Raw genomic sequence first — 24,864 nt, 5'->3', positions numbered from 1 at the left:
TAGTACTGACGATATAAATGAATAAATCATAAATAAAAAGGTTTGTTAAGTTTTGTTTGGATTTTTTTGTTTGTAATACAGAGGACATGTTAATGTAAAATTAATCTTTTATATCACACATTCTAAGAGATTTAAATGTAGTTCAACAATAAAAGATGAACTACTGTAGAAATGGATTTAAAGTAATTTCACTAATCCAAAAAATTTATTTGTTCCCTTTTTTATCTGTTGTTTGTAACAAGTGTAAGATAAAGATAGAATTAAAACCTATTTTGACCCTTTTCAGCACCCTGTATGCGGGAAAAGCTTTGTGAAAAAGACAATACAAGAACTCTTTGAGTAGAGAAAGACAAAAGACAATAAAGAAAAGAAGGAAAGAAGGACTGGAGCTACACTCCACTAAGTATTACATAAAAATTTTGCAGGGTTCATTCCCAATAAGATTCAAGATTTGTAGTTTGGTATTACAAATAGACATCTAGATGCTTCTGAAAATAAATGCCCTTGGGAAGGACTGTGTTTCAAATGGAAGCAATTTGTAACAAGTGCTGAAGTTTACAGCAGCCTAAGCTGCTGTAATGGCTTCAACACCCTTTTATCTCCAGTTCTTAGAAAAGAAGATGAAGATAACCAAAGCATACATTGAGAAGCCAGGACATCTGCTGTGGCAGGTACACCACCAGGAAATCCGAAGACGGAAAAGTACTTGAGCAAAAGAATCCCTTTCCATTGAACAAGACATGGGAAATAAGATCTTATTAGAACTCAGTGACATTAAAAAGACATTCAGAAATGACCCAGGACAAAGAGGAATGGAAAACCTTGTTTATTTCCTACATCATATTTAATGGCAGGAGAAATATTTGGAGGTGGAAGTTTTTGTTGCAACCTGTCCCTGTTTTGCAAGGAAATCAGGAACATACTATAGCAAAACAAAAAGTCCTTCATCCCTTTTTCTGAACTTTTGTAGAGAGCTTCATCCCATTAAGGATCAGAGGGCTTTATTCAGTGAATTCCCATTTGCTTCAATCATGGGCAATTTATCAGAGATTACTTTGTAATATCACTGAATAGCTATAACATTCCACAGAATTGAAATCAAATCATCTTTTCAGGACTCTATTTAAAAGCTCTAGTGTGCTTCTCTCTGCCATGCTGTCAGTACATCTTGGTTTCAGTTCAATCTCAAAATAAAAAAGATTCACAAGAGATCTTGCTTATGTAAACCAAGTCCTTTCCTGCTCTAAATCCTTCCCTGCAAGGGTCTTTGGAAATTCAGACTGCATGGTTTCTCCTTTGAGAACTGTCCATATGATGGACATGATGGGATGTAAGCTTTGAAATAGCAAGCAAGCAGCGTCCACTAGCCAGGATTGTACCACCTTAAACTTGAATACATAAAGTAAGTCACTCCATGTTGCAAGCACTTTGCAACGTTATTAAAAGTGCCCCATTATTTGAAGATTACCATTACCATTTTAAAATGTATAATAATAATATTTTAGAATTAAACATTTAAAGTTCAGTTCTATCATCAGCCCACCCAGCTGAAGGTTACTTTCCACACTACAACAGATAACATCACTGCAACTTGAAGTGGTATCAGAGAGTAGATTTCTTAGATGACATTAAAAGGGAGTGGTAAGACTTACCTCCTAATATTTCAAAATTAGCTGCACATCACATCTAGCCATTAGTTTCCATAACAGTTTTCCCGCTGAGCTAAGGTTACAGTAGATAGTCTTACTGATACTAATGAGGCTGATGATACTGTAAGCCAGGAATCTGCAAGGTCTGTTTTTCACTATCATCCAGTGCTGTAAATTGCTTCCGTCTTGGACAAAAGTGGCAAATCATCTCACTTTGGTGTTTATGATCATTAATCATATGAAAGGAGTACCCCCAGCCTGTTAGTATGCTGGGTGATGTATAGCTTTGTCACAAAAAGCAGACTCTGTTCTAAAATGCTTACAGTATAAATAGGCATTTATTAACACATTTGTAGATAAGCATTAGGAGCATATGAATGTGTAATAACTTGACTGAGGTCACATGGAGAGTCCATCGGAAACATTATTTGCTCATAAATCTCCCTACTGCTCACACACAAACCTAGCTTCAAAAATAGGCTTTCTTGTTATGCATCCAAGAACGATCTCATAAACTACCATATCTTAATTGTAATTTCACTTGAAAGTGTCTTTGTTTTGAGAATTCGCATCATATGTTATTTCCAAATGTGTGTTATCTGGTACTAACAGTTGCTCAGGCTGTCTTGAATTTTTCATGTTTTTTTTTTTTTCATTCCATGGTATTTTTAAAATTGAAGCTATATTCATTTTGCTTGTGGACTTACGGTCCAACAAGCCAGCAGCATGTATGGATGCTTCCTTGCAGAGGGGGTAACACCTGCTTTGTGAATGCTAATTCACCCAGCATCTCCCATAAAACAATGACTCACTTTCCACTGCAGTAACTTTCCAGCAACATTGGTTCCTTACACTATTTCTCCCTGTCTGGCAGCCTACATTTAACATTCCTGCAAGGAGCACGTGGGAAAAGGACACTGTGCAGAGGAATGTGCTGTCTTTGTCAACGGAATTCCCAAGTAGAAAGTAACCATACTCTGCTCTCCTATTTATTTTACAGTTCCATTCCCTTCCTGTTCTGTTAGAGCTATATGCATATGCTTCCTTCATTACAAAGGCTTCAGGCAACAACTGCTATCTCAAGTTAAGGTCAATCAATATAGCTGATGTGTCCATGTCTAATTATAGGTAGCTGATGTTTTCCTCTGACGTGGGTTAACCTTGTTAAATATATGGTTTAAAAATATCGCTTCAAAATTAAATGTCTGTTGGTCCTTCCAAGACCCGAACAGGATGGGTGGTGACAGCTAAAACAGTGCTTTACTTTGTCAGCATTGTGATTCACTCCTACATTATAAAACACGTTCAGGGGTTGTTACCGTCATCCACACCAGTGCATCTGATCTCTCCTGACAAAGAGGGCATGAGATGGTTGTATTCATCTCATGAATGCCCTGTTATAGTGTTTTTTTTTTTTCAGTGAACTCAGTCTGGGCTGTTTGCTTCTATTCACCACACAGTAAAAAGAAGGACCATTTGCTACTGTTCATCTCATGTACTATTTCTTGCCAGAGAATAAGCTGTATGAAATGCACAGAATCTAAAAGGATTTCAGTGAAGTCTTGATTGTAACAATGCTCTAACTTGAACATTTGCAGTTTTTAAGAAAAAATGGTGTTTTTTTTACATTATATTGGAGTTGTAGACACAGTAAGATTTTCCTTAATTTTTCTTACTCCTATGCTTTGTCAAGTTTCAGTCTTGAGGTAAAACAGCTTTACTTAGAAGAGCTATCAAGAAACCACTAAATTCACTAGGACACCGATTCCTATTGTAGTAGGTCAGCATGTCTCCAGCTGTACTCTGATTTTCAGTAATGGATCTAATCTTCTAAATCAATAGTTGATTGCAGTTGAGAAGCCTGCAACATTACAGCGGGTAAGTCCAATCTTCCCTTTTGCTATGCTTACCTTTGGATCTATATAATCTTTGCAGAAAGGGCCACAAAGCAGATGTTGAGTTTATTATTGAGCTTGTGTGTTCAATGTAACAGAGCAAATGTACTTAAAATATTGACAGAAAAATATGAGTATCTCCAGCACCACTGAACAGCCTTCCAAAGTTTTACTGAGAACTTTTTAATCCCTTAAACTTTTCAACAGTGGTATGATAGTCTTGTTGCAAGTTATATGTGTATGTCTCTCTCTCTCTAAAAAAATAGAATCAAGTAGCACTTGTAACAAACAAGTACTTTCTATCCAACAATTTCAAAGCTACTTAAAACATTAAATACCATCAGGGAGAACAATCTCAGAAATCTGTATTTTGAAATATGAGACTTCATGTACTTTATACAAAAAGGCTAATTTCTTTACTATTTTCCCTGAAGATTTATAGGCAGGAGCTGCAGCTAGATTTCATCCAGCTAAAATTTAATCCAAACTGCCTTCAAAAGGTTTAGTGTAATGTGATGTACAACATTACAAAGAGGAATAAGCTAGAACTGTCAAGGGTCAGGTTTTCCTTCTTTTACTCACCTTCACTGACTCTGAAATTAAACATCTTATTTCAATCATATTCTTGAAAAACACAATTTTAGTTGTTACAATTAAAGGATTGCAGAAACATAAAGAAACCACTCCGTGAAGCATTATTACCTTTGCTTTTAGAGTTGTTATTGATTGCACTTGGTAATTCATAGCGGATTTCCTATTAATTACTATGAATTAGTTAGTTGTGGTTGGCCAATTCAGGTTAATTCTAAATGGTTTACAGCGCATCCCTGATTAGTGAAGAAAAAAGAACTTATTAAAAAGCAGGCAGGCACATGCTGCTGCTGCTGCTTTCCCTCGGCTCTGCCTGTGTTTGCTTTGGATAGCTCCTAGCAGCACCAGGCATTGCGTCAAGCCACAGCTGGGTGTGAAGGCAGTGGGCCCCTCTGGAGACCCACAGGTCCCTCTAGAGGCCCGCAGGCTCCCCTGGAAGCTATTCCCTGTCTTCCTTTTGTCCAGGGACTCGGTGGAGTCCCCGTCCCTGGGAGTGTTTAAGGAAAGGTTGGACATGGTGCTTAGGGACATGGTTTAGTGGGTGACATTGGTGGTAGGGGGGTGGTTGGACCAGGTGATCTTGGAGGGCTTTTTCAACCTTTATGATTCTGACTCTGTGATTCCTGCAGGCACTTTGGGATCTCTGCCTTCCAGCAGCACCCTGCTCCCTCCTACGTGGTGCAAAGCCTCAGCAGAGCTGACAGCTCAAGATGTTTGCTCTTCCTTAGCCTGTCCAGCACAACAAGGTGTCCACACTCAATGCACAGCCAAAGACGGAGACATCTCCGGGCTGCAAGGTGCGGGCATCACTTCACAGCGCAGCCACGAGCCCCCTCTCCCCTCCTATGGGCTCCCTCAGAGTCACTTCCCCTTCACCCCCAGCTGCAAAACCCATCTTTTGTCCTTCGGGCAGGCATGAGGAGGAAAATACCCTGAGTAACGAGGCACTGGGGAACACCAACAAACACACCGCCCCCTTAAAGACCACCACCAAATCCCTGAGGGAGCCTATCGCGACCGGGGGACTCTTAACACCACCCCCAACACATCTCCCCCCAGCCGCGCCCCGCCGCGACATGGCGGCTGCGGCCCCTCCCTTCGCCTTGAAGGGGGCGGGGCCCCGCGCCCCTCCCCGCTCTAATGGCGGCGGCCGCGGCGCACGCGCGGTAGGAGCGCGGGGTGCTGGCGGGGCGGCTGCGGGTGAGTGGCGGCGAGGTCCCGCAGAGCTTGGGCGGCCCCTCGGGGCTTAATGGGGGGGGGGGGGGGGGCTCTTGCTTCGTGTCGGGGGTTACCCTGCTCCCCAGGGGGCTCTCGGTGCCGGTCCCGGCGAGTTAGGCTTAGCCTGGGAGTTTCTGCACCGCCGTGCTGTGTCGCCGTCCCGAGCTAAAGCTGCCCTCTTGGGGGGCGGGGGGGCTTGGTAGGGAGAATTCAGGTGTAGCCTTCCCCCCCGGGGGGATGGGGATTTGGGGTTGTGCTTGGACGGGGGACTTAAGGTTGAGCCGTCCCGGTGGGGACTGGGGGGTTTTGGGTTGTTCTTGGCTGGGGGGCTTCAGATGGAGTCACGCCTGTGGGGACCTGTTGGTTTTTTTTTTCGTGTTTTCCCCCCGAAACTATGTTCGTAGCAGCTGGTTGGAGTGAAAACCTTTATGCTGTGGTTTTTACCTGAAGGTACAAGTCGCGTTCAGGCTGCTAAATTTGTTGTGCGTCTTGGTTTTTCCGTCTGCTTTCTGTTTGTAGTCACTTGTCTCGGGGTTGCGTTTTGACTTTGCGGGTGCTGCAGCCATAGGTAGGGTGCTCTCTGCCCTGAGCAGCTTTTTGGTTGGGAAGTTTAGTTTCTGTAAAAGTTAGTCAGCAAGCTTTCCTTGGGTGTATGTGCTGCCTTTCATCGGGGGACGATGGGGCTGTACGTGCTTCCTTTCATGCTTCTGCCCTTCACAGCACAGCGGCGACGTCAGGTCATTTTTCTTGCGTTGCAGTTCCTGGTTGTATGAAGTCGAAAATAGTGGACTCAGAAATATCTGCCAAGATGAGTAAGTCAGCACATACAGTAGGTGAGAGCTGCCGGCTTCAAAGAGCTGCTAGGCAGAGGTCATGCTTTGGTAGGGGGCCTGTCCCCTCTACAGCCCCTCACAGGGACAGGGCTTGGTGGCTGGAGGAGCTGATCTGCACTAGGGAAGGCTAGGTAGCAGATAAAGTGTGGTGGGGTGCTGGCAGCTTTGATCTCCCCCTTTATTTCACTTAATTTCCACAGCTGGAAGTTCAGCTCCGTTATATGTTTCGTCACAGACACAAAGCGCGAACCGAAACTCAACGTTTCAAGCGGCATCCAGGCACGTCTGCCCAAAGCTGGCAGGAGGAGTTGTTTGTGCTTGGCTTGTTGAGCTGAACTGCTTGCGCTGCAGTGCCGTGGCATTCATCTGATCGCTATCTCCTAATGGCTCTTGGGTCATAAACATCAATATGCTGCATAGACTGATTTCTTTACCATGGTATTTTAGCGCAAACGCTCCTTCTGAATATAATTGCGGTTGTACTTTAGGAGGAGCAGTGACTTTCACAGTTGACCGGTTCTGAATAGTGCTCGTGCACATTAGAGGCCAGCCTGATAGAGCACAAGAATTAATTTGGAAAGCTGTTTCATTGTGTCTGTCTCTTAACAGCTCTGGTGACAAGTCACAGAGAAATCAACAAACGCAGATGGCTAGAGGTGGCTCTTGCTGCTTTGGGGAATAGACTGCTGAAAGTGAAACATAGGAAGGTGCACATTAGAACAAAGCATTTTTTTTGCCTTAAATTTGTGTTCATAAGTATGATAAAACTTGATTTGAGAGAAGTTTTTAAAGAAATACTTTTAAGGACTTTTAAATTTGTTTTACTTGTTACTGAAAGCTCATTTTTTCCAAGCGCAGGTGCAAAGTTCCAAGTGCAGCAATCAGATACGCTTACAAGGTCATGATGTACCGGCATAGGCTTGCCTGAGTATAATTTTCTGGCGGAATATTTTAAAAAAAACAAAACCAAGACTGTACCACATCTTGTGTGACATGTCAAAGGTATGCTAAGCATAGTGTTTTGATCTAATGCATAGCAGAGCCAGTTAAACTGAAGGCTGCCTAAACTTTAAAGCCTGTTGTAGTCATAGAGACTAAATCTTTGTGGTTATGTTTTTTTTGAAGGTTTATATACATTTCTACAGAAAGTGTAGAAACAAGGGTTTAACTTTTGAGATGAAAGAATACTGATACCAGCATTCTGAGGAACATGAACTAGTACTAAACTGAATGCTTACACTTTTTTTAGCATTACAGTGAATGCTGTTTCCCCCTTTTACGTCATCCATTAAATTAGATGGCAGGACCATTTTAAAACTTAAAATTTTAGTCTTGCTGTGCTTAATTTTTTTTTCCAGGAGTGCATTGGCTGTCCCTGCTTAGTTTGAGGCTAATATCCATGTACGCTACGTTAACTTAGTCCCAAATCTGCCAGAGCAGAGTATCATCTGTATAACCTGTGCCCAGCAATATTCAGGAATAACTCTTTAAACAGCTGCAATTTAAAATTTCTGTTCTTCAGGGGACTTGTTTAATTTTAGGGTGTTTTTTGTGTGTCTAGCTTTTTGTGACTTTAACTTTTTTTTTTGAAGAGCTCAGAAGTGAGTATAGCAAGATAGGTATGGCATTCTTCGTTTCTTTTGAGTCAGCAAACTAATCCTGTAGTACATTTAGTATGTGTAAATACAAGATCTTCTCATCTACAATTCATCTGGAAAATGGTAATTCACAGCATGCAGTTTCTTGAATGCTGCACCAGTAAGTTGAGGTGCAGTAGGAAGAGAAAAAGTGAACCTGACAAATCGTGCTCTTCTGGGTGATGCACAGCAGTGAAGTGAAGGTCATTGGAATGCCTGCAGTGGCAGTGCAGTTTGTCTGCAGCTGTCTCACAGTGTTGCCAGAAATCAGGGGATTTTAAATCCTGTCGATCAGAGAAGGAATGTGATCTTTTTCCTCACCTAGCATGAACATGGACATGTATTTGCAATTCACGTGATTATTGCGGAATTTATTTTGTACTTTATGAGAAAGTAGTATTTCTTTTGAATGCCTGAAAGTGATGCTTGGTTCATTGTAATCAAATTGGAAACTGGGGGAAAACAAAGAACCATCTGGAGACCTGGGGGCTGGGGTGGGGAGGTTCTGCTTTCTGGTAAATTTACCGTCAACACAGGCAAAACTATAAAGTGTATTTCAGTTTCAGAAGTAGGCAAGAATGCCAGGCATTTTGTCCATTTTGTGTTTTTTTTAAAACATCTCTTTGTATTTAGGAGAAGCACCAGAATGAAAGACATGGACAATATCAAAACTGTGAAGGAAGAATGGTAGGTGCTAGTGTCCAATCCTTCCCCCTCCTTGCCCCCTAGTTTTCCTATTACTGTGTTCTGTCATGACTTTTTAAACTGTGTTAAAATTTTTGATTTTTTTTTTTGCTGTATACAGCTGCTTCATATACAGTAAAGTGTCAAGAGAAGGACAGGTTTTTTACTTAAAGACTTCACGCGTACCTGGAGCATTTCTTTGATGCAAGAAATTGCGTAAATATTTTACTTAAAATAGAAAGTCAGGCTTACAAATTGCTAACTCAGTGTGCACTTCTACGTTTAATATGGAGGTGTTTGGCTTTCCATTTATATTTCCGAGGTAAAGCGTCGTTAATACGTAGGTTAATGCTCCAAGTTCCTTTTGTTCTGTTAGAAAACTAAAATGGGTACAGCATGCTTTTGGAATCACTTTCTTAATGTCACTGAGTTTTTCTTTTACTTAAAAATGCTAATCCTTAGGGAGTCTTAATGTAGCATAGATGCACTGCAAACAGTAATTCCTTTTTATGCAAATGTGCCTAGTTACCATTCAAGTAAGCATTGCTCTTCTTGAATTTAATGCAGAGTTTATGTAAAACTCGATGTTTTTTAAAAGCTAGATTTTTTCCTGAATCACTTAAAATAGATTTTTCTGAATCTCTAATGGAAATAACTCCTGCAATGTTTTCCAAAACCTGCATAATCCTCTTAACTCTGCAGAGAACCTGAACTGCAAGATAATCGTTCATTCAGGTTGCATATATCTGCATTTTTTGGTGAAAATCTTAAGAGAAACAGCTGTCACATATACAATGGCCTATAAAAAGATGTGGTTGATGCATCTTTTTTTAATACTCTGGCAGTCTCTAAGGTGTTGAAATCTTCTGTTGTATTTCTCCAGTGTGCTCAAGTGGGGTTGAGTCACTTGTTCTCCAGTTTCTTTAATGTACTTTCAAGGAGAGTAATGTTGGGTCTGTGGTGGTGCTGGGGATGGGCAGGTTCAAGTTGGGACAGAGCAGTAAATGCTAGGGCAGTTTTGTTGTATGTGGTTTTTAAAACTTAGGGCAAAGGAAGTCACTGAAGCCTGTATTATGGAAAAGCTTTAAGGAAGATCTTTTGTTGGTGTGTGGCGGTCTGATTAGAGGTACAAGTTGCCTAACTTGCATTCCTTGCTCTTATACCAAGTTTAGAAGCTTCTGCGTAGTTGAGTTCACCTTTTTCTATTGTCATTCTTTAATTTGTGCTTCTGAAGTACAGATAAAAGCAGTTAAAGATCTGTAAGCTGTTTGTAAAATGTCACAATACAAAGCTGACCTGATGGTTTGTAACAGCAAAGTAAGTTGGGTACAGGGGAGTATGCCTTTTGGTACTGAACTTCTAGGGTAACTGATCGTCATCTTATGTGAACATCATCTTAGAACATCATTTTTATTCATGTCTTTGTTCTGCAGGATGTGTAAGTCAAGAACTGATGATCAGATTTTGAATGGTACAGAACAAAGCCGAGACTATTTTGTAGATAACCTTTTTGAAGAAGCTCAGAAGATAGGTGCAATATGTATGTCCCCAACTACAGTCAAGAACCAGGTAGGTGTTGAATTGAAAATACTCATGTCTAGCATAATAGCGCTGCAGGAGTACTCTGGTAAATGAATGCAAGAAGCTCAGCGGTCTCATCCAGTACACCTGTAGATAAATTTACACAGAACCACAGAATGGCCGAGGTTGGAAGGGACCTCTGAAGGTCATCTAGTCCAACCCCCGTGCCGAGCAGGGTCAACTAGACAACATTGCACAGGATGGCATCCAGGTGGGTTTTGAATATCTCCAGAGGAGGAGATTCCACAGCCTCTCTGGGCAACCTGTTCCAGTGCTCTGTCAACCTCACAGTAAAGAAATGTCAGTTCATATTCAGGTGAAACTTCCTGTGCTTCAGTTTGTGCCTGTTGCCTCTCATCCTGTTGCTGGGCACAACTGAGAAGAGACTGGCTCCATCCTCTTGACACCCTCCCCTCAGATATTTACATGCATTGATGAGGTCTCCCCTCAGTCCTCTCTTTTCCAGGCTAAACAGGCCCAGCTCTCTCAGCCTGCCCTTGTACGACGGGTGCTCCAGTCCTCTAACCATCTTCATAGCCCTCCTCTGAACTCGCACGAGTAGCTCCATGTCCCTCTAGTACCAGGGAGCCCAGTCAGACAGCAGTAGGAACAATCTCCCATCTCTGACTCAACCAGGGCTATACTTCTGTGCTTCTAATATTTACAAAAACCACTACAATCGTTTTGTTCTAGGACTTGTATTGGCAAAGGCTAATGCACTTCTGCTTTATCAGTCAAGAGAGAGCTGATTATTAGGTGCAAGGAGCGACAACTATTTTAGGGGAAGCTTTTAAGGACTTGCAGCCTTCTTACGAAGAGACATAGCCCAGATTTTTCACTTGCTCTTTTTTGTATAATTGTGGTGATAATGGGATATTTAGTGTGGATTTTTATGTCAGTGGTTCTGTCCTTTTCATATTTTCCTGTTGCTCCCAAATGATTGGGAAGGGGCTGGAGAAAAGCCCATGAAGAATAAAAATGTCAAGGAGAAACTTGGAGTGGATATTACTAGAAACTACATTCATAGATCCCTGACTGAGCAAGGCAGAAAAGGAGTGTGGGAAGCAATACCTTAACCTGCAGTTCTGAAAATGTTCTTCTGTCAATGTCTAAATGAGAAGTTGATGTGTAATAATTAGTCCCTGGTAAACTTGCTTACTGGTTCATTGTGGAAGGACATTCTCACAATGAAAACCCCTTCCATATGCATTAGTGCCATGAGACAGAAGACTTTTTAAAGAAATTAGACCTTGTTGAGCGTAATGTACCTTTCTGACAGATTACCAAAAATGAAAGAATTTTATTCAGTAGCTTGCATATAGTGTGTATTTATGTAGCAGTCATGCTCTGACACATCGAACTGCAGAAAGGCAGGGGGAAGCAAAAAATGTCAGGTACTACCAAGCTGAGTACAAACTAATTTCTGGCTGAGGTGAATTCTGCATTTGTATTTGCTTTGTATAACTCATATGGCCAAGTATCTGTCAAGACAACATAATTTCAGGAATCTGACCTGGATGACCAAATGCTTCTTTAAATGACATAATGTGTATAAATAGGAAAGTTCAATTCAAGATCTATCCATATTAAAGTGGAAGAGACTTCAGAGAATGGTGCGAAGGCTACAAATTCATGTATTGGATGTTCTCTGCTCAGTTATTTAATTGAGAATATATTTTTTTCATTCCGCTAACACCAAGTTTTTGATTATGCCCAGGAATTCCTGGGTAACGTAAATGCATGACAAAACAAATGTTTCTGATCCTTGTTGCTGCATGTCCTGCGTAAAAGGCTTCTGCGTGTGTTCTCTCAATGCCTTGCCTACAGAAGGTCCTCCTGAATCATCAGAACAAGGCTTTACCCTAACAGATCCCTGCTGCACTATTCTGGTGGTGGGTGTTTCAACACCAGGCATGTGTGATCTCAAATTAGAGCTCTTGAAGAGTTGCAGCTGGCTGGGATCTTCCAGCTCTTTTTTTTTTTACTGTTGAATAGGGGTGTTCTTGACCTAAGAATGCATAATGATTGGGGGGGAGGTTTATTTCTAACCCTGACTGACAGAAGATACTTAGAAATGTCACTTACCCCTTGCAGTCACTCTGGGTGTTGGCATGGGGCCAAAACAGATTATCGGGAGCCTTCCCTCTGTATTTTTAGTCCATGACCTGGATGGTTTAAAATCCTAGGATACTGGTGGTGTATCGAGCTGGTTTTACTTACTTCAGTGTTAACGAGAGAATTGTTCTTACTCCACAGGTTGATGTAATCATTAAACTTTGGAAAAACGGGTTTACAGTAAACGACGGTGAACTTAGGAGCTACGCTGACATTGCAAGCCAACAGTTCTTGGACTCCATTAAAAAAGGGTGAGTGAGTTTTGTGTTCTTAATCAGCCCGAGTTAACATGCTTTGGTTAGCAGTTTGCTCATACTCCACATTTTTGGCATAGCTGTTCTGCATTGCTGCGCTGCAGTAGCCCTGTAGGAGTACAGCCGGCCGCCTGTCTCATTTCCTGCAGCGCTGACGACTTCCAACATCCACAGGTCTAATATAGCTTTCAGTCGCAGTAGTCGTACAGTTGCTGATAAAATAGATAAAAGTAAGTGTTGGTAGGCAGCACAGCAGGTGCAGAATGAAATAAAGAGTAAGTCATTGTGCCCAGTAATAGCTACTGCTCAAACAGTACTTTGACTAACAAATTCACTGTGTAGAAGTGGCTGAGCATTTCTGGTTTTATGGCCTTTGTTTTCCTTTTAGTGATGAAAAGCCTTTTTGGTGGGCACAGTTTCTGGATGTAGCACCAAAAAGCTTTGATCAGCCTTAAATTGCAGTCGTCTCTTCCCGGTACAAATTTGCTGTTTCAGTCAGTTGTGTGTATAGAGTGATTTCACTTTTACCCCACTGTTAAAATGGAGCATGCTATCATGATTTCTGCCAGCGTTTGATGCAGTGTTGCTTTAAAATAGCATATTGAACCTAGAAACCAGTATGATTTGAGCCTTTAACTTGTAGTCCGTTTCCTCAACCTATACAACTGGAGAGGAGAAAATAATTTTACAGAGAATACAATTTAATAATTCCTTTTCACATGTGTGAAACAAGCTATTGTATTTTTAGTCTTTTTAACTTCCCTAGCCCATCAAAAATACTAATTTTACTGTTTCTTTATGGATGTCACCTGTGTTGGTTGTAATGCCAATTAACTGCATTGTTTAAAGCCCTTTACTTCTTCATGTGCATGAATCAAAAGTGTGCCACCTCGCTTGCTCCGTTTGCTTGTAGAGGTGCTAAGTAATTACAAGATGGCTCCTGCGTAATTGTTGATGGTAGGGTAGCACTCGGTACAGCCTGCGTGCCAGCTGAGCACCGCCGCCCAGAAACGTGGTATCTGCCTCAGAGCTCCTAGACAAAGGAGTTGTTGTGTTGTGTTCTGCTTGATGCAAATAAAGCATTGTCAAGGTGATGGTATCGCACTAAGGAGCATAACTGTTAGGGATCTAATTTTTAAAAGCTGGGTTTCATGTTCATTTGTAATTAAACACGTGGTTTCTAACCTCAATCTTTCTTTTTAAAAGCTGATTGTGTTTTTTTCCTTTTTTTTTTTACTATGGGGATAAAAAAAAATTTGAACCTACAGCAGCAATATATGGTAATACTAAACTTTCTACGTGTCATGTGCTTTGGAGTGGTAACTGCTGAGTAAACTTTAATACCATTCAGTGACTTGGCATGATGTCTTTTTTTTTATTGTTCAATTTCTAGTTAGTTTGCAGTTCAGGAACTTGGAGTTGTTTGTATGTCATGCACTTAGCATAACTCATAGTAAATTATTTACTTAAAAATCACAATCCTTTTAAGAATAAACACAGGAAACCAGTATTAATCATTAATGTGTTTTGCATACTGAAAACAGTTCAGTAATTCTTTGACATCTTTTTTTCTTAAGGGAACTGCCTTTTGAGCTACAAAAAGTTTTTGAAAAGGAGGAGGTTGATGTGAAAGTGGAAGATAAAAAAGATGAGGTGTATTTGTCATCAAAAAAGCCAGTGTTTCATCCCTTCTCTGGACATGGTTACAGATTAGGAAGGTAAGTAGTCTGATGTGATCTGTGGCTGAGCTGAGGGGAATTATGCCTATGTAGGTACCATATAATTCAGGTTGGAAGTGACTTCTGGAGTTCCCTAAACTGGGTTCCTGCTCCAGGCAGGGTCAGTTTTGGGGACAGATAAGGTTCCTCAAAGCTTTATCCAGCTGGGCCTTGAAATTCTGCAAGGGCGGAGGTGGTGCAGCCTGCTCCAGTGCTGGACTGTCCTCATGGGGGAAGTTTTTCCTTATTCCTAGTCTGAACTCATCTTGTTTCAGTTCGTGTCCACCATGAAGAGCCTTTATGGGGGATTATCAGCTTCCATAATCTACTGGCTGGGTTCCCGTTAGCACAGGATTTTGGTGTCTGTCTTTGCTTCCTCAAATAACTGTTTCCAGCTGAGAGGCTGTCACTCTTCTATTCTGTGAGTTAATAGGAAAGTTTCACTGTTAAAGCTGTATGTACAGCTTTGTGTGAGAAGAGGGGAATGTGAGTGTTCAAAGGGAGCTGGAGAAGTAAGAATATTTTGCATTCTTTTCAAGTTCTTCAGCATTTAACTTGGAATTTACTGCAGTTATTCTAGCATATTACATTGATTATCTTTTCTTTATTCTGTGCCTTTCTTGTGGGTGGAGAGGTTCAGCCTCTAATAACACAACTGGACTTGGTTTACAAGCCTACAGCACTGTATTTTGGAAATCTGTTGTAGAGGAGCAAGCCAGGAGTTCACCTGTGTCCATCTCTGTGACTTCTGCTTTCTTGTGCCACATCATCTGTTTCACATAGCCCTGTCACATAAGACTTACATCCGTAAGAAAGCAAGCTTCAGCCTAGCAAAGAGCATAGTGACCAGGAGCCTACAGGAAATCTTCAGAGGTGGGACTGCTCAGTTACCTGATGACTGTGGTTAGTAGACTGTGCTGAAGCCTTAAGTGAACAGCTTGTTTTGATGAAGTGGAAGGGGCTTGGTGCTGAGGGAAAGCATGAACCCAGTAAGAAGGGATGAGGCAGGGGGAGAAGGTGATGATGTGCAGAGTAAGAGACTGATACAGCAAAGGGTGGGAGGTTCTGGGCTGCCTTAGAGAAGTATCTTATCAGTCTCTTCTGTTTTGGTAGCACAGCCTATTCATCTGCAACATGCTTGGGTAGACGCAGCCAATAGGGAAAAAATTCCCTCGAGAGGTGCCTGAGATGCTGCAAGTCTTGCTTTTGGTAGCACTGAAATCCTGACCGAACAAAGGTTGAGAACTTAATCACGTTTCATCTATAAGCAGGAACGTACATAGCTAAAGCCTAAAGACCCTCGGTGTGTTGGGTTTCTGCTGCTCACCAGGGCTAAATGGCAGGTTGTTCGGTTGCTTGTCGTGCTCTGTCATGCCTACAGCAAGTAATGATCTGGCTTCCCAGTGGGCGAGTTAGGCTCCAGAAGCATGCTATTCTGTGAATTTCGGTTGACTGGTTTTATACACGGAGACGTCCTACAACTTGCTCAGCAATTTTCTTCTTTATGAACTGGATAAAATGCCTTATTTTTATTTTTTTCCCCCTCCCTTCTGTTTTCAGTCTGTTCAGTGCTATGGTATGAGAGCCTTTTCTTTCAAGGCTGTTAAGTATTTTGCTGATGTTGGAAACGTGAGCCAGAAGTGCTCCATAAACTGGTGCTCGCTGCCTGATAATAAATGTCCATTACATGCAAGTGCTACTCTTCCAGCAGAAGGGCTTTGTGGGGAAATAGTAATGGTGTCTGAGACCTATAACGGGCTTGAAACTATAGAACTCCCTTTCCACAGCTGCATTTGTATGCTTAATCAGAAATGAGAGAGACAAATGGCTGAATGGTTTACTTACCTTGTGACCTGCTTATCAATTAAACATTTTTTAACAGTCTCTATAGATTACCTGCCATTGTTCCCAGATGGGTGAATTATGTGAGTGGATGAATTCTGGAGTCCCAATAGGAATTGTTCTGCTGACCAGCTCGTTTAAATTTGTTTGAGAGGAAAAATAGATGAACTAGAACTGATTTTTTTCATTTTTATTTTAAATGTAGCTCAGATGAGTTTCATCTTCTCCATTTATGTTGTACGGGAGAAAAAATGAGGCTTAAGCTTTTCCATGAAAAAAGTTAGGAACCTACATAACTAATGGGTATACGGTTTTCTGTATATACGCTGCTCAGCTGCATTTAATAGTTTGACTAAACCAAGATTTGCAGCCACGCTCTTCTGTTAAGTTAACAAGGCATTCTAATGACTGCCTTGGAAGCACGCTAGTCAAGCTGTTGACTGAAATCTCATCTTGCAAAGTGGACTTGCTCTATAACCTCGTTAAGTTAAAATATTGTGCATCGAGCTTCTTAACTGTTATTCTGGGTACACACAATACTTAAATCTCAGGCTTTTGCTTTTTGGAAACTTGATTGGAGACTAATGTCTCTTCAATTCTTGCTTTATAAGATTATTAAAGGAAGTTGTAAAAGGAATAAGCTTTTAAAAGGGATGATGTTTGCTTTGATGTTGCGTTTATGATGCTTCAGATGATAATAAGAGACTGAGATTTTTGATTTGTGCCTTTAGTCAAAGTTGCCACCACTAGGTGGCTTTATCTGCCAGTTCCACAAAAGCAAAGTTAAGTCTAGAAATACTTTATAAAAAAAAAAAAAAGAAAAGAAAAAAGATGAATGTAGATCTAACTTTCTCTTGCAGCTTAATGTAATATATCGGTTTCAATTTCACATATACTTGCTATTAAAAGAATCATCTCCAGTGCCTACCACAAATTCCTGAGGTGTGACCGTGAGGAAAGAGCTGGTTTGAGAATGACACCAAAACGTGTATGCATGTGAGACAGCTGTCTGAACTACAACTGGAGCTGATAGAGCTAAAAAGTAGTTCAGCCCAAGCTAAACCAGACACCTGGCAGCCGCGCAGTTGACCAGCTCTCCAGCCTCTGCCTGTACTGGAGACACAAGTAGCTCACACGTGACTGCTCACACTTCGGTGTCTGAATCTGGAGCTGAAACCCACTGAGACCAAGTTAGCTGGAGAAAGCTAATTGTTGCTGGACTTAAGTATGTCTTGGCCTTTTTTTTAATCTCCACTCCCAAGATTGTTTAATGTTACCTTGCTGATGCTCAAGCTCTTTTCCAGATCTGGAGGGCAGCTAGGGTTTACTGTGTATTGAGGTCAAGCATGTCCGGAAGCTGGATGTGAGATAAATAAATCAGCAGGTGGTTAATCTGAAGTCACCTGTACCTGGAGAGTGCATCCTGGAATCTGTGGGTTCCTCGTTCTTGCACCCCAGCTCGTTTCTGTGTAATGCCTCCAGTTGCAGTGAAGACCTCTTATCATTCCGGAACGAGACTGCTTGACTCTTTCTTTTTGCAGAGTTCCAGTGGAAGAAATAAAAAGTGCCTGTGGTGGCTGATAGCCTGGAAGTTCGGGCACTTAGCTGAACAGTGGGTAGTAAAAGTTCTTGAAATGCTTCAGGCTGTGAAGGATTTGAGCCCAAGGCTCAAACTTTATTAGCTTGAATGTATCAAGTCATTAGCCATCTATGTTTTTTTTAATGAAAAATTAGCTGTTTTTTCTGCTTTATGATTAAGCTAACACACACGAGAACATAAGGATGGGGTTTATCTGTGAAGCAGATGCGGCGTTGTTGAGAACGGTTTATTCTATGGCCATTGGTTACTGAGCTCTCCCTCAAGAAACAATAACTGATTATTTTCTGCGCAAAGAGAGCTTTTTCTGAAACCATCGTGAAACGTTCATGCAGTCAGTGACCACAGCTGAGCTCAGAAGAAAGGGTAACTCCTTAAATCACTGCTATTGTTTTGCAAGCAGCCATCTGGTTATACTTACTTGTGCTGAGGATATGCCCATTGGATCAGGCCTTACTGATGACTTAACCAGTACATGCTGAGCAAGCTTAGTCCTGACAGAAGCACTGAGCTCTAGACATTTCAGAACCACAGCTTTTGCCAATAATTTTTTTCTAAAAACTGTGCACTTGGACTGAGATCCCTGTCTTCTGTCAAGCCTCTCTATGGATCTTTGCCCTTATGGTACGGTCAGCTGTTTAAAATGTTTGAGAAACCAAAATCCAAATGTTGTATGCATCAGCCTGTGTTTCTGCACCAAGTCAATTCCGCTGACGTATAAGTAATGCCTCTAAGCTGAAATAGATGATGCTGGGGTCTAAATCAAGGCTAACAGCATTCAGTTAAATTGAATTACTGTAATCACATTACACTGAAAATTAACGTTGAGTATGCAGATTTGATACTTAAGCTCTTTGCAGCTTCACCTGTGTGATTAGAGTGCAAAAAATGCATGAAGAATCTTCGGTTTCACCTCTCTTGTGTATTCTTTAATACTTTAATGTTTAAGTTCCTTACTGTCTTGTAAAGTGCTTACCATAAACAAACTGAAATTCTTTAACATGTTGAAGTCTTCAGGATGAAGAGAAAGTATTGGTGCTTTTTTCCTAAGCTTACATGCCAGAAATCCTATAGTTTTTATTTATTTTTTTTTTTAAGTCAGCAATGCAACCCTGACACAGGGCAGAAAGCTCCAGAAGCAGAGGTCTGGATGGTGGTTCAAACTTATGGGTGTACGCAGAAGGCATAACCTCCTGTGGCTCTTCTTTTCAGTGCTACTCCAAGGATAATCTCTAAAGTAAGAGAGGATCATCAAGCAGCTGGTGACAAAAGACCCCTTCCTGTAGTACCCTTAAATGATTTGGAGCCAATCACCAACATCCAGATCTGGTTAGCTGATGGGGAAAGGATAATTCAGAAATTCAACGTTTCGCACAGGTAAGACTTCTTTTAGCACTGTCAGATGTACTTAAATCTGAATTATTTGTCCTGTGACTTTAAATGTAATTTCTCTAAGTAATCTGCCTCCTCAATTCACTTAACATTGGATTGCTGTTTGGCTGCGTCTAGAATACCTCCTTTTAAATTTTTTTGTGAAATTGAACATTTTTTGGCTAACGAGAGGAGTGTGAGAAATGAACTGATGTTACCAGTCAGCATATAACTGAGTGGAAATGGAAATCTGCTGAGGAAACGGTAGGAGTTCTTTGTAGTTTAGTGGATGTGAAGGTGTATGTATTGTTCATTACTGGAGGAAACAGTTAAGTGGACTCAGGCAGCTTTTAAGATGACAAATCTCTTACAAAATGACTACATCTGGAGCAAATAACTGAGTTTAAAAAAAAAAATGCTGGTTGTTGAGTGCAGACAGATGTTGAGTTTCAAAAAATCCACTTGTATTTTTTCCAGCGTGCAAAAGGAACTGGAGGATGTGATTTTGAGCTGAGCCAGAGGAACCTCCGGGGAGAGCCAGAGTTAAGCAGGGGAAGTTATTCACCTGCATGTCTGTCCTGTCAGCATGGACAGACTAGAATGCGATTAATTCCTAATTATTACAATTTCCAGTTCCCAGAGAGGCTTATAAATGGGGATAAAGTCAGAAGGTGTCAGCACAGCGTATGTATGCAGGAACTTCGAGAAAGCAGGATTAATGGCTTAACATTAAATTGCAGAACTACTGTCTTTAGAGACCTTTCTTGTATTTGTAATTTGCTGCCCCAGTGCTGCGCAGTCGCATCATATGGAAAGGATATGTTGCCTGTGCTTCTCTGTGTAGCGATTTAAAGTGATCGTTGGCTTTAACACAACCCAGGCTGCTGTTGAGGTAAACTGTGTATGTCTTTACAGCTGGTCAGAAGAAAAGCTCAGCAGTTGAAGGCTAATGACTCTTAATGTTTTTTCTTCTTAACTTGTACTTCAGGCCGCTATCAGTAATAAATTAGTACGAACTGAATCGTTGTGGTGTGCTGCTGAAGGGTCAATTGCTATTTTAATTATAAAACCTTTATTTGAGGGCTGGCTTAATAGCTTTGTTATTCGAGGTTTAACAGGTTTAAGTATATTTAGAGATGTTTTGTCTTCATGGTAGATGGTGATACAAACATCTGCTAAGTACTTTCATGGGGGAAAAAAATCTGATGAGCAAAACAGCCTTGTTGATGTGATGTTTTTAGAAGATTTTAATAAATACTCAATCATATTATATCCTCTTCCCGCAAGATCAACAAGTTCGTGCTGTATGTGTATGACCTAATAAGAAATAATGGGGGGGAACCTTCTAGGGTACTATCTATAAGCACTATGATTGCCTGCATAGCGCTCCTTTCGGTGGAGAAGCAGAAAATGATCAACAGTTTATTAAACAGTCTGTAGCATATATACTGCAGTGTTTGGGTAAACTGCCCACATCCTTTTGCAGACGGAATGTGGGGATGTGGAACCTAGAAAGGGACTTGCTCATGCTAGGGCAGATAGCTGGCAGCTAATCACCTGAGCTGCCCTGCGGATTCAGTGAACTTGGATATAATGCATCCATTTACAGGTGTCTGCTTGCGAATGTCCAACCAAAACTTAAATCCTATGAAAGGTTTTTCAGGCTCTAGATTTGCAAGACCCCTCTGTTAACTGAGGCTTGTATGTATAGGAGTTGGATACTGGCTCTGTCAGTTGTCGTCAGTGACGGCGTGGAATTTGGTCATCTGTGCTGCTAAATGGCTAGAATGGCTGTTCCCTAAGCACACTAGCACTTTCCTAGCAATACCCAGGCTTGGTTCAGAAGTTAGCCCAGATCTCAGATGATTCCCAGTAGGCAGTAAACCCCACGGGCTATCCTGGACGTGGGGGAGAGTAAGAATGAGTTTAATAATTGGCCAGTGTAATAATTTGCCAGGAGAAGGAGTCTGCTAGTTGGGCTCGGGATCAGAGAATGGGTGTTGTGTTTAGTTTACGGGTACAGATGTATCCTGTTATCTTCATTTTCTAATTAAATTGGTCAATCCTGATTCTTGCTTGTTACTACAAAACGTGTGTCTTGATCGCGGTTGAAAGGTTCTTCACCCCTTAACAGGCAACTTGAATTCACTGCTGCTCCTACTTTGGTACGAGACTGTATTTAGACCTAATGAACTAGTTATCCGGACAACTTCTGCAAGTCCCTTTTCTATTATTATTATTGGTCTACTGCATGTGCTGCTCACTAGAGGCTTCCTTGTTCTAGCATTTGGCTATGGAAACCTCAGGTAAGAGCTCCACCAGCTGGCTAAGAAATGGCAGGCTTGTTTGTTTGTGGAAGTACCATCTGTGAGCTGTAGTGAAGCATTCGAGTGCCCAGAATAAGACAGTCGTTCTTTTTCCCTTGTGACTGCTCTCAGAACATGCAAACTTTGGTCCTTGCCTCTCAAGTGGACCGGGTGCTTCAGGATACCCTGTGTCTCTTCCTCCGTTTCTATGCCGTCAGCTGTTAAGTCGAGTGGGTGTCGCGTTCTGCTCCTGAGGTGGCTGTGTATATGCTGTGTATATGTCCTGTGTTGGGATTGGAGAACTCTAATGCTGATTTTTTTTTAAATTTTTTTTAATTCTCAGAATAAGCCATGTCAGAGACTTCATAACAAAGTATCAAGGATCAGAGGGAAGGGTTCCCTTCACACTGACTACTTCGCTACCGTTTCGAGAGCTGCAAGATGAGACGCTCACACTACAGGAAGCAAAGCTGCAAAATGCTGTTGTTGTTCAGAGACTTCGGAAAACAACTGAACCGTTCAGGCTCCTGAAAGCACCTGACAATGACTGTAAAACTGCTGCTACGTCTAATGGACAGCTCAAGAACGAGCAAAAAAACACTATCAAAAGCACAAGATCAAATTAGCTTACAACTGGCCAAAAACTTTGCACAGGCAGAACTAGACAAAACCAAAAATGTAGTCAGCAATATCTGGATGCACTATCATCCTTCCATAGTGTGCTCTTAGAGAGCAGAATGCGTGTTGTGCTATAATCTGCTGTAATGGAAGTATTTTCAACTAAGTTTGGTCGAAGCCTGGCTATATAATGTAGCAGAGGTAACTACAACAGGGATTATCCTTAGAATTTCTCTAGGTAGAAAGCTTTGCTCGCCTGTTCTTTAATGAGTATACGTAGGTGGAACGGTACTCTGAGACTTAATTACTAATGATAGCACCTTTTAAGGAAAAACATTATTTATTTTTGCACTTTGGACTAAAGAGAAACTGAACTGAGTGATTTTAATTGTGTAAACTGCTCCAGTTCTTTTTAGTAACATTTAGGCAACAGATGCTGCAGGGAAGCTCACCTTTGAACTCCTATGGAATTTGAAAATCTTTCAGTATAGGTATCTTTGGTATTTTATCACAAGATCATGAATGTTCTATGAAGTCTTCACATGGTGGGTGCAGGTGTAAGAAGATAGAAATGAGGTAGTCTGGTGCATATTGCATATGAAGTGCCTCAAAGCAAGCTCTGAAGGAATCATCATAGAATCACAGAACTGTTATTATTAATGGTTGAAGTGGTTTCTGCCTCTAATGTTCTCCTACGGGTTCGGATTTCTCACAGATAATGTGATGGTAAGCTACCTAGCTCACTAGGATAGAGATTCACTTTTAGCCTTGTCACAGAGAAACTTCTTTTTTTCTGGAGTTTACCACACAGCTTTAGTGGCTTAGAAGGACACAGTTGTCTTTGTACTACATATCTGCCTCTGTCCTGAATCGGCCTTCTGATTGAGGCATTAACTGCACGTGGCCAAATTTCAAAGATATTTAAAACCCATATATGAAAACCGAGGTTTCTTCTCCTATCCCTCCACCCCCTTTCCATCCAAATTTTATATTTTGTCCTTCGTGTATTTTTGACATAAGATTTGTACCCAACAATTCTGTGTTTTTTCTAAAGGAGAAATCAACATAAGGACTAAATATTTTGTACTGTGTGTGTTAAGTAGCACATGGGTTTGTGGGTGGAACTAGAGTCCCTAGGTAAAGACTTATTGTGGGGCCTTCAATAAGTGCTGACTGGTTTGTGCTGCCTACACAAATGGATGATTGTCACAGCTGTAATTCTTTTGCACGGTTAAATGAAAGATAAGTTTGGATTTTACCATTTTTGTTTTAAATAGAAAGTTATTTAATCGGAGTGACTTGTGTTCTTTCTAAAAGTCCTGTTACTTCACACTAAGGATGCACTTCCTTCACTCATGGGGATGTAAAACTGTTTCAGCATCTCACCTAGTACAGAATCACAGAATGGCTGAGGTAGGAAGGGCCCTCTGTCCATGCAGCTTTTGAAGATCTCCAAGGAGGAGACTCCACAACCTCTCTGGGCAACCTGTGCCAGTGCTCTGGCACCCACAGTACATTTGAGGACAGTTAGTGAAATGAAAGTCAACTGCACAAATACGTATTGAGTGTATTCAAAAAGCCAATCTCTGAAAATCATGCAGTTCTTAACTGTTTTCTATGCTATAAGCATGATGTGTTACTGTGTCATTCAGTTTTATGTAGCAAATTATATGAATAAATTTTGTTCTTATGCTCTATTGCATGCAAAGCCTACCAGATTGCTAGTAGTAGGAAGAAATGTGCAAATCCCCTGCTGAAATTGAAGAGACAAGCCACCCACAGATGCAGATTCAACCCTTAGTTTGCAGAACATCCAGAACAGTGGATGTTATCGCTCAGTGCTTCTGGGTTTGTCTTAATGTAAAGCCACATATAGAGAAGCATGTGCTTGATGGTAAGCTCAGCTGTTCTTACCTAAACAATGCATGAAACCTCTAAGTAGCAGTATAGTACCCTTGAATTGCACCAGAAATTAAATGATTAATGTAAGATTGATTGAAATGAAATGGGTGGTGGTGGTAAAAAGTTTAAGGTAAGTAAAGCACTTTTGGTTGTTATCAGAAGATCATGTTTTTGGAAAGGAGCAGTACTTAGTATTTCAACATTGAATCATGTCTGATACCAGTATTTAAGAGACTGGGTAGCTTGACCGTGTCTGGCTGTGTATCGTGCTTCACTGAAATCAACTGTTTCTGGCAACAGCTTTGGTGGTAGACTCGTGTGTTTGCAGTTTGAAAGTGTAATTAAAAGTGGAATTAATTACAGAATAGGAGCAAACGTCTCAAAGGTCAAAGTCATGCTGACTGCACTAATCCCATTTTAGACTAGAAAGTGCCTTTAAAAAAATAAACTGATTGGATAATTTATTTTCTAATTTGAAGAGAATCTTTGGAGTGAATGCTGAGCTATTTTAAATCTTTTTGGTTTTGGTCAATTTATAAAGGACAGTTAAGCTGTCCAGATGCTACAGGTAGCTAATCTCTTGCTTGGTGCTGCAAACACCTGTTGTGCATTGGTCAAGCAAGAGCAAACCTAGCTTGATCAATGCTTGAGTTTGTGCAACACACAGGTACTATCAGTTATTCATTGTTTCTGCATGAGGCTTCACTTTACAGTAAATCCTGTGCGTTAACATACTTTATAGCAAAATTGAGATAGTCTAGAAAAGAACAAAAATGAAATATTTTCTCTAGTTTCTCCATTGTGAAGAAATATGCAAACGTAGGTGACAGAGATTTACTGTTTTAAATACAGTGTATGAAGAGAAACTCAACTACATGTTGAGTTTGAATGTTACATATTTTGAAGTTCAAAATGTACAACTTGCATCTAGCTTAGCATTTTAGAACAAATTCTGTGTTGGGATAAGGGCTTGACTGAGCCTTTGAGAATCTGACCTCATCCTTTAAGGATGCTTTGGAGTCTAAATGTTTCAGAAAGTTCCAAACAAGGCCT

General features: G+C 40.9%; 1 protein-coding gene across 3 annotated transcripts; it reads left to right on the top strand.

Annotated features, from left to right (window-relative positions):
- The first annotated feature begins 5,239 nt into the window (after nucleotides 1–5,239).
- UBXN2A (UBX domain protein 2A) lies at nucleotides 5,240–23,203 on the top strand. Of its 3 annotated transcripts, XM_035560222.2 has the most exons (8): nucleotides 5,283–5,335; nucleotides 6,112–6,165; nucleotides 8,457–8,510; nucleotides 9,941–10,076; nucleotides 12,345–12,454; nucleotides 14,035–14,175; nucleotides 18,827–18,991; nucleotides 21,635–23,203. In XM_035560222.2, the coding sequence occupies exons 3-8, from the start codon at nucleotides 8,470–8,472 to the stop codon at nucleotides 21,915–21,917; spliced, it is 876 nt and encodes a 291-aa protein (XP_035416115.1). In that variant the 5' UTR covers nucleotides 5,283–5,335; nucleotides 6,112–6,165; nucleotides 8,457–8,469; the 3' UTR covers nucleotides 21,918–23,203. The 3 variants fall into 3 exon arrangements, with proteins under 3 accessions (XP_035416116.1, XP_035416115.1, XP_035416117.1); XM_035560223.2 differs by lacking the exon at nucleotides 6,112–6,165 and having other exon boundaries at nucleotides 5,240–5,335; XM_035560224.2 differs by lacking the exons at nucleotides 5,283–5,335; nucleotides 6,112–6,165 and adding an exon at nucleotides 7,080–7,188.
- Nucleotides 23,204–24,864: the final 1,661 nt, after the last annotated feature.

Source organism: Cygnus atratus, chromosome 3, assembly GCF_013377495.2.
Source record: "Cygnus atratus isolate AKBS03 ecotype Queensland, Australia chromosome 3, CAtr_DNAZoo_HiC_assembly, whole genome shotgun sequence".
NCBI classification, from domain to species: Eukaryota; Metazoa; Chordata; class Aves; order Anseriformes; family Anatidae; genus Cygnus; species Cygnus atratus.
The sequence above is the reverse complement of the archived record's forward strand: the minus strand, read 5'-3'. Positions and strand labels throughout refer to the sequence as shown.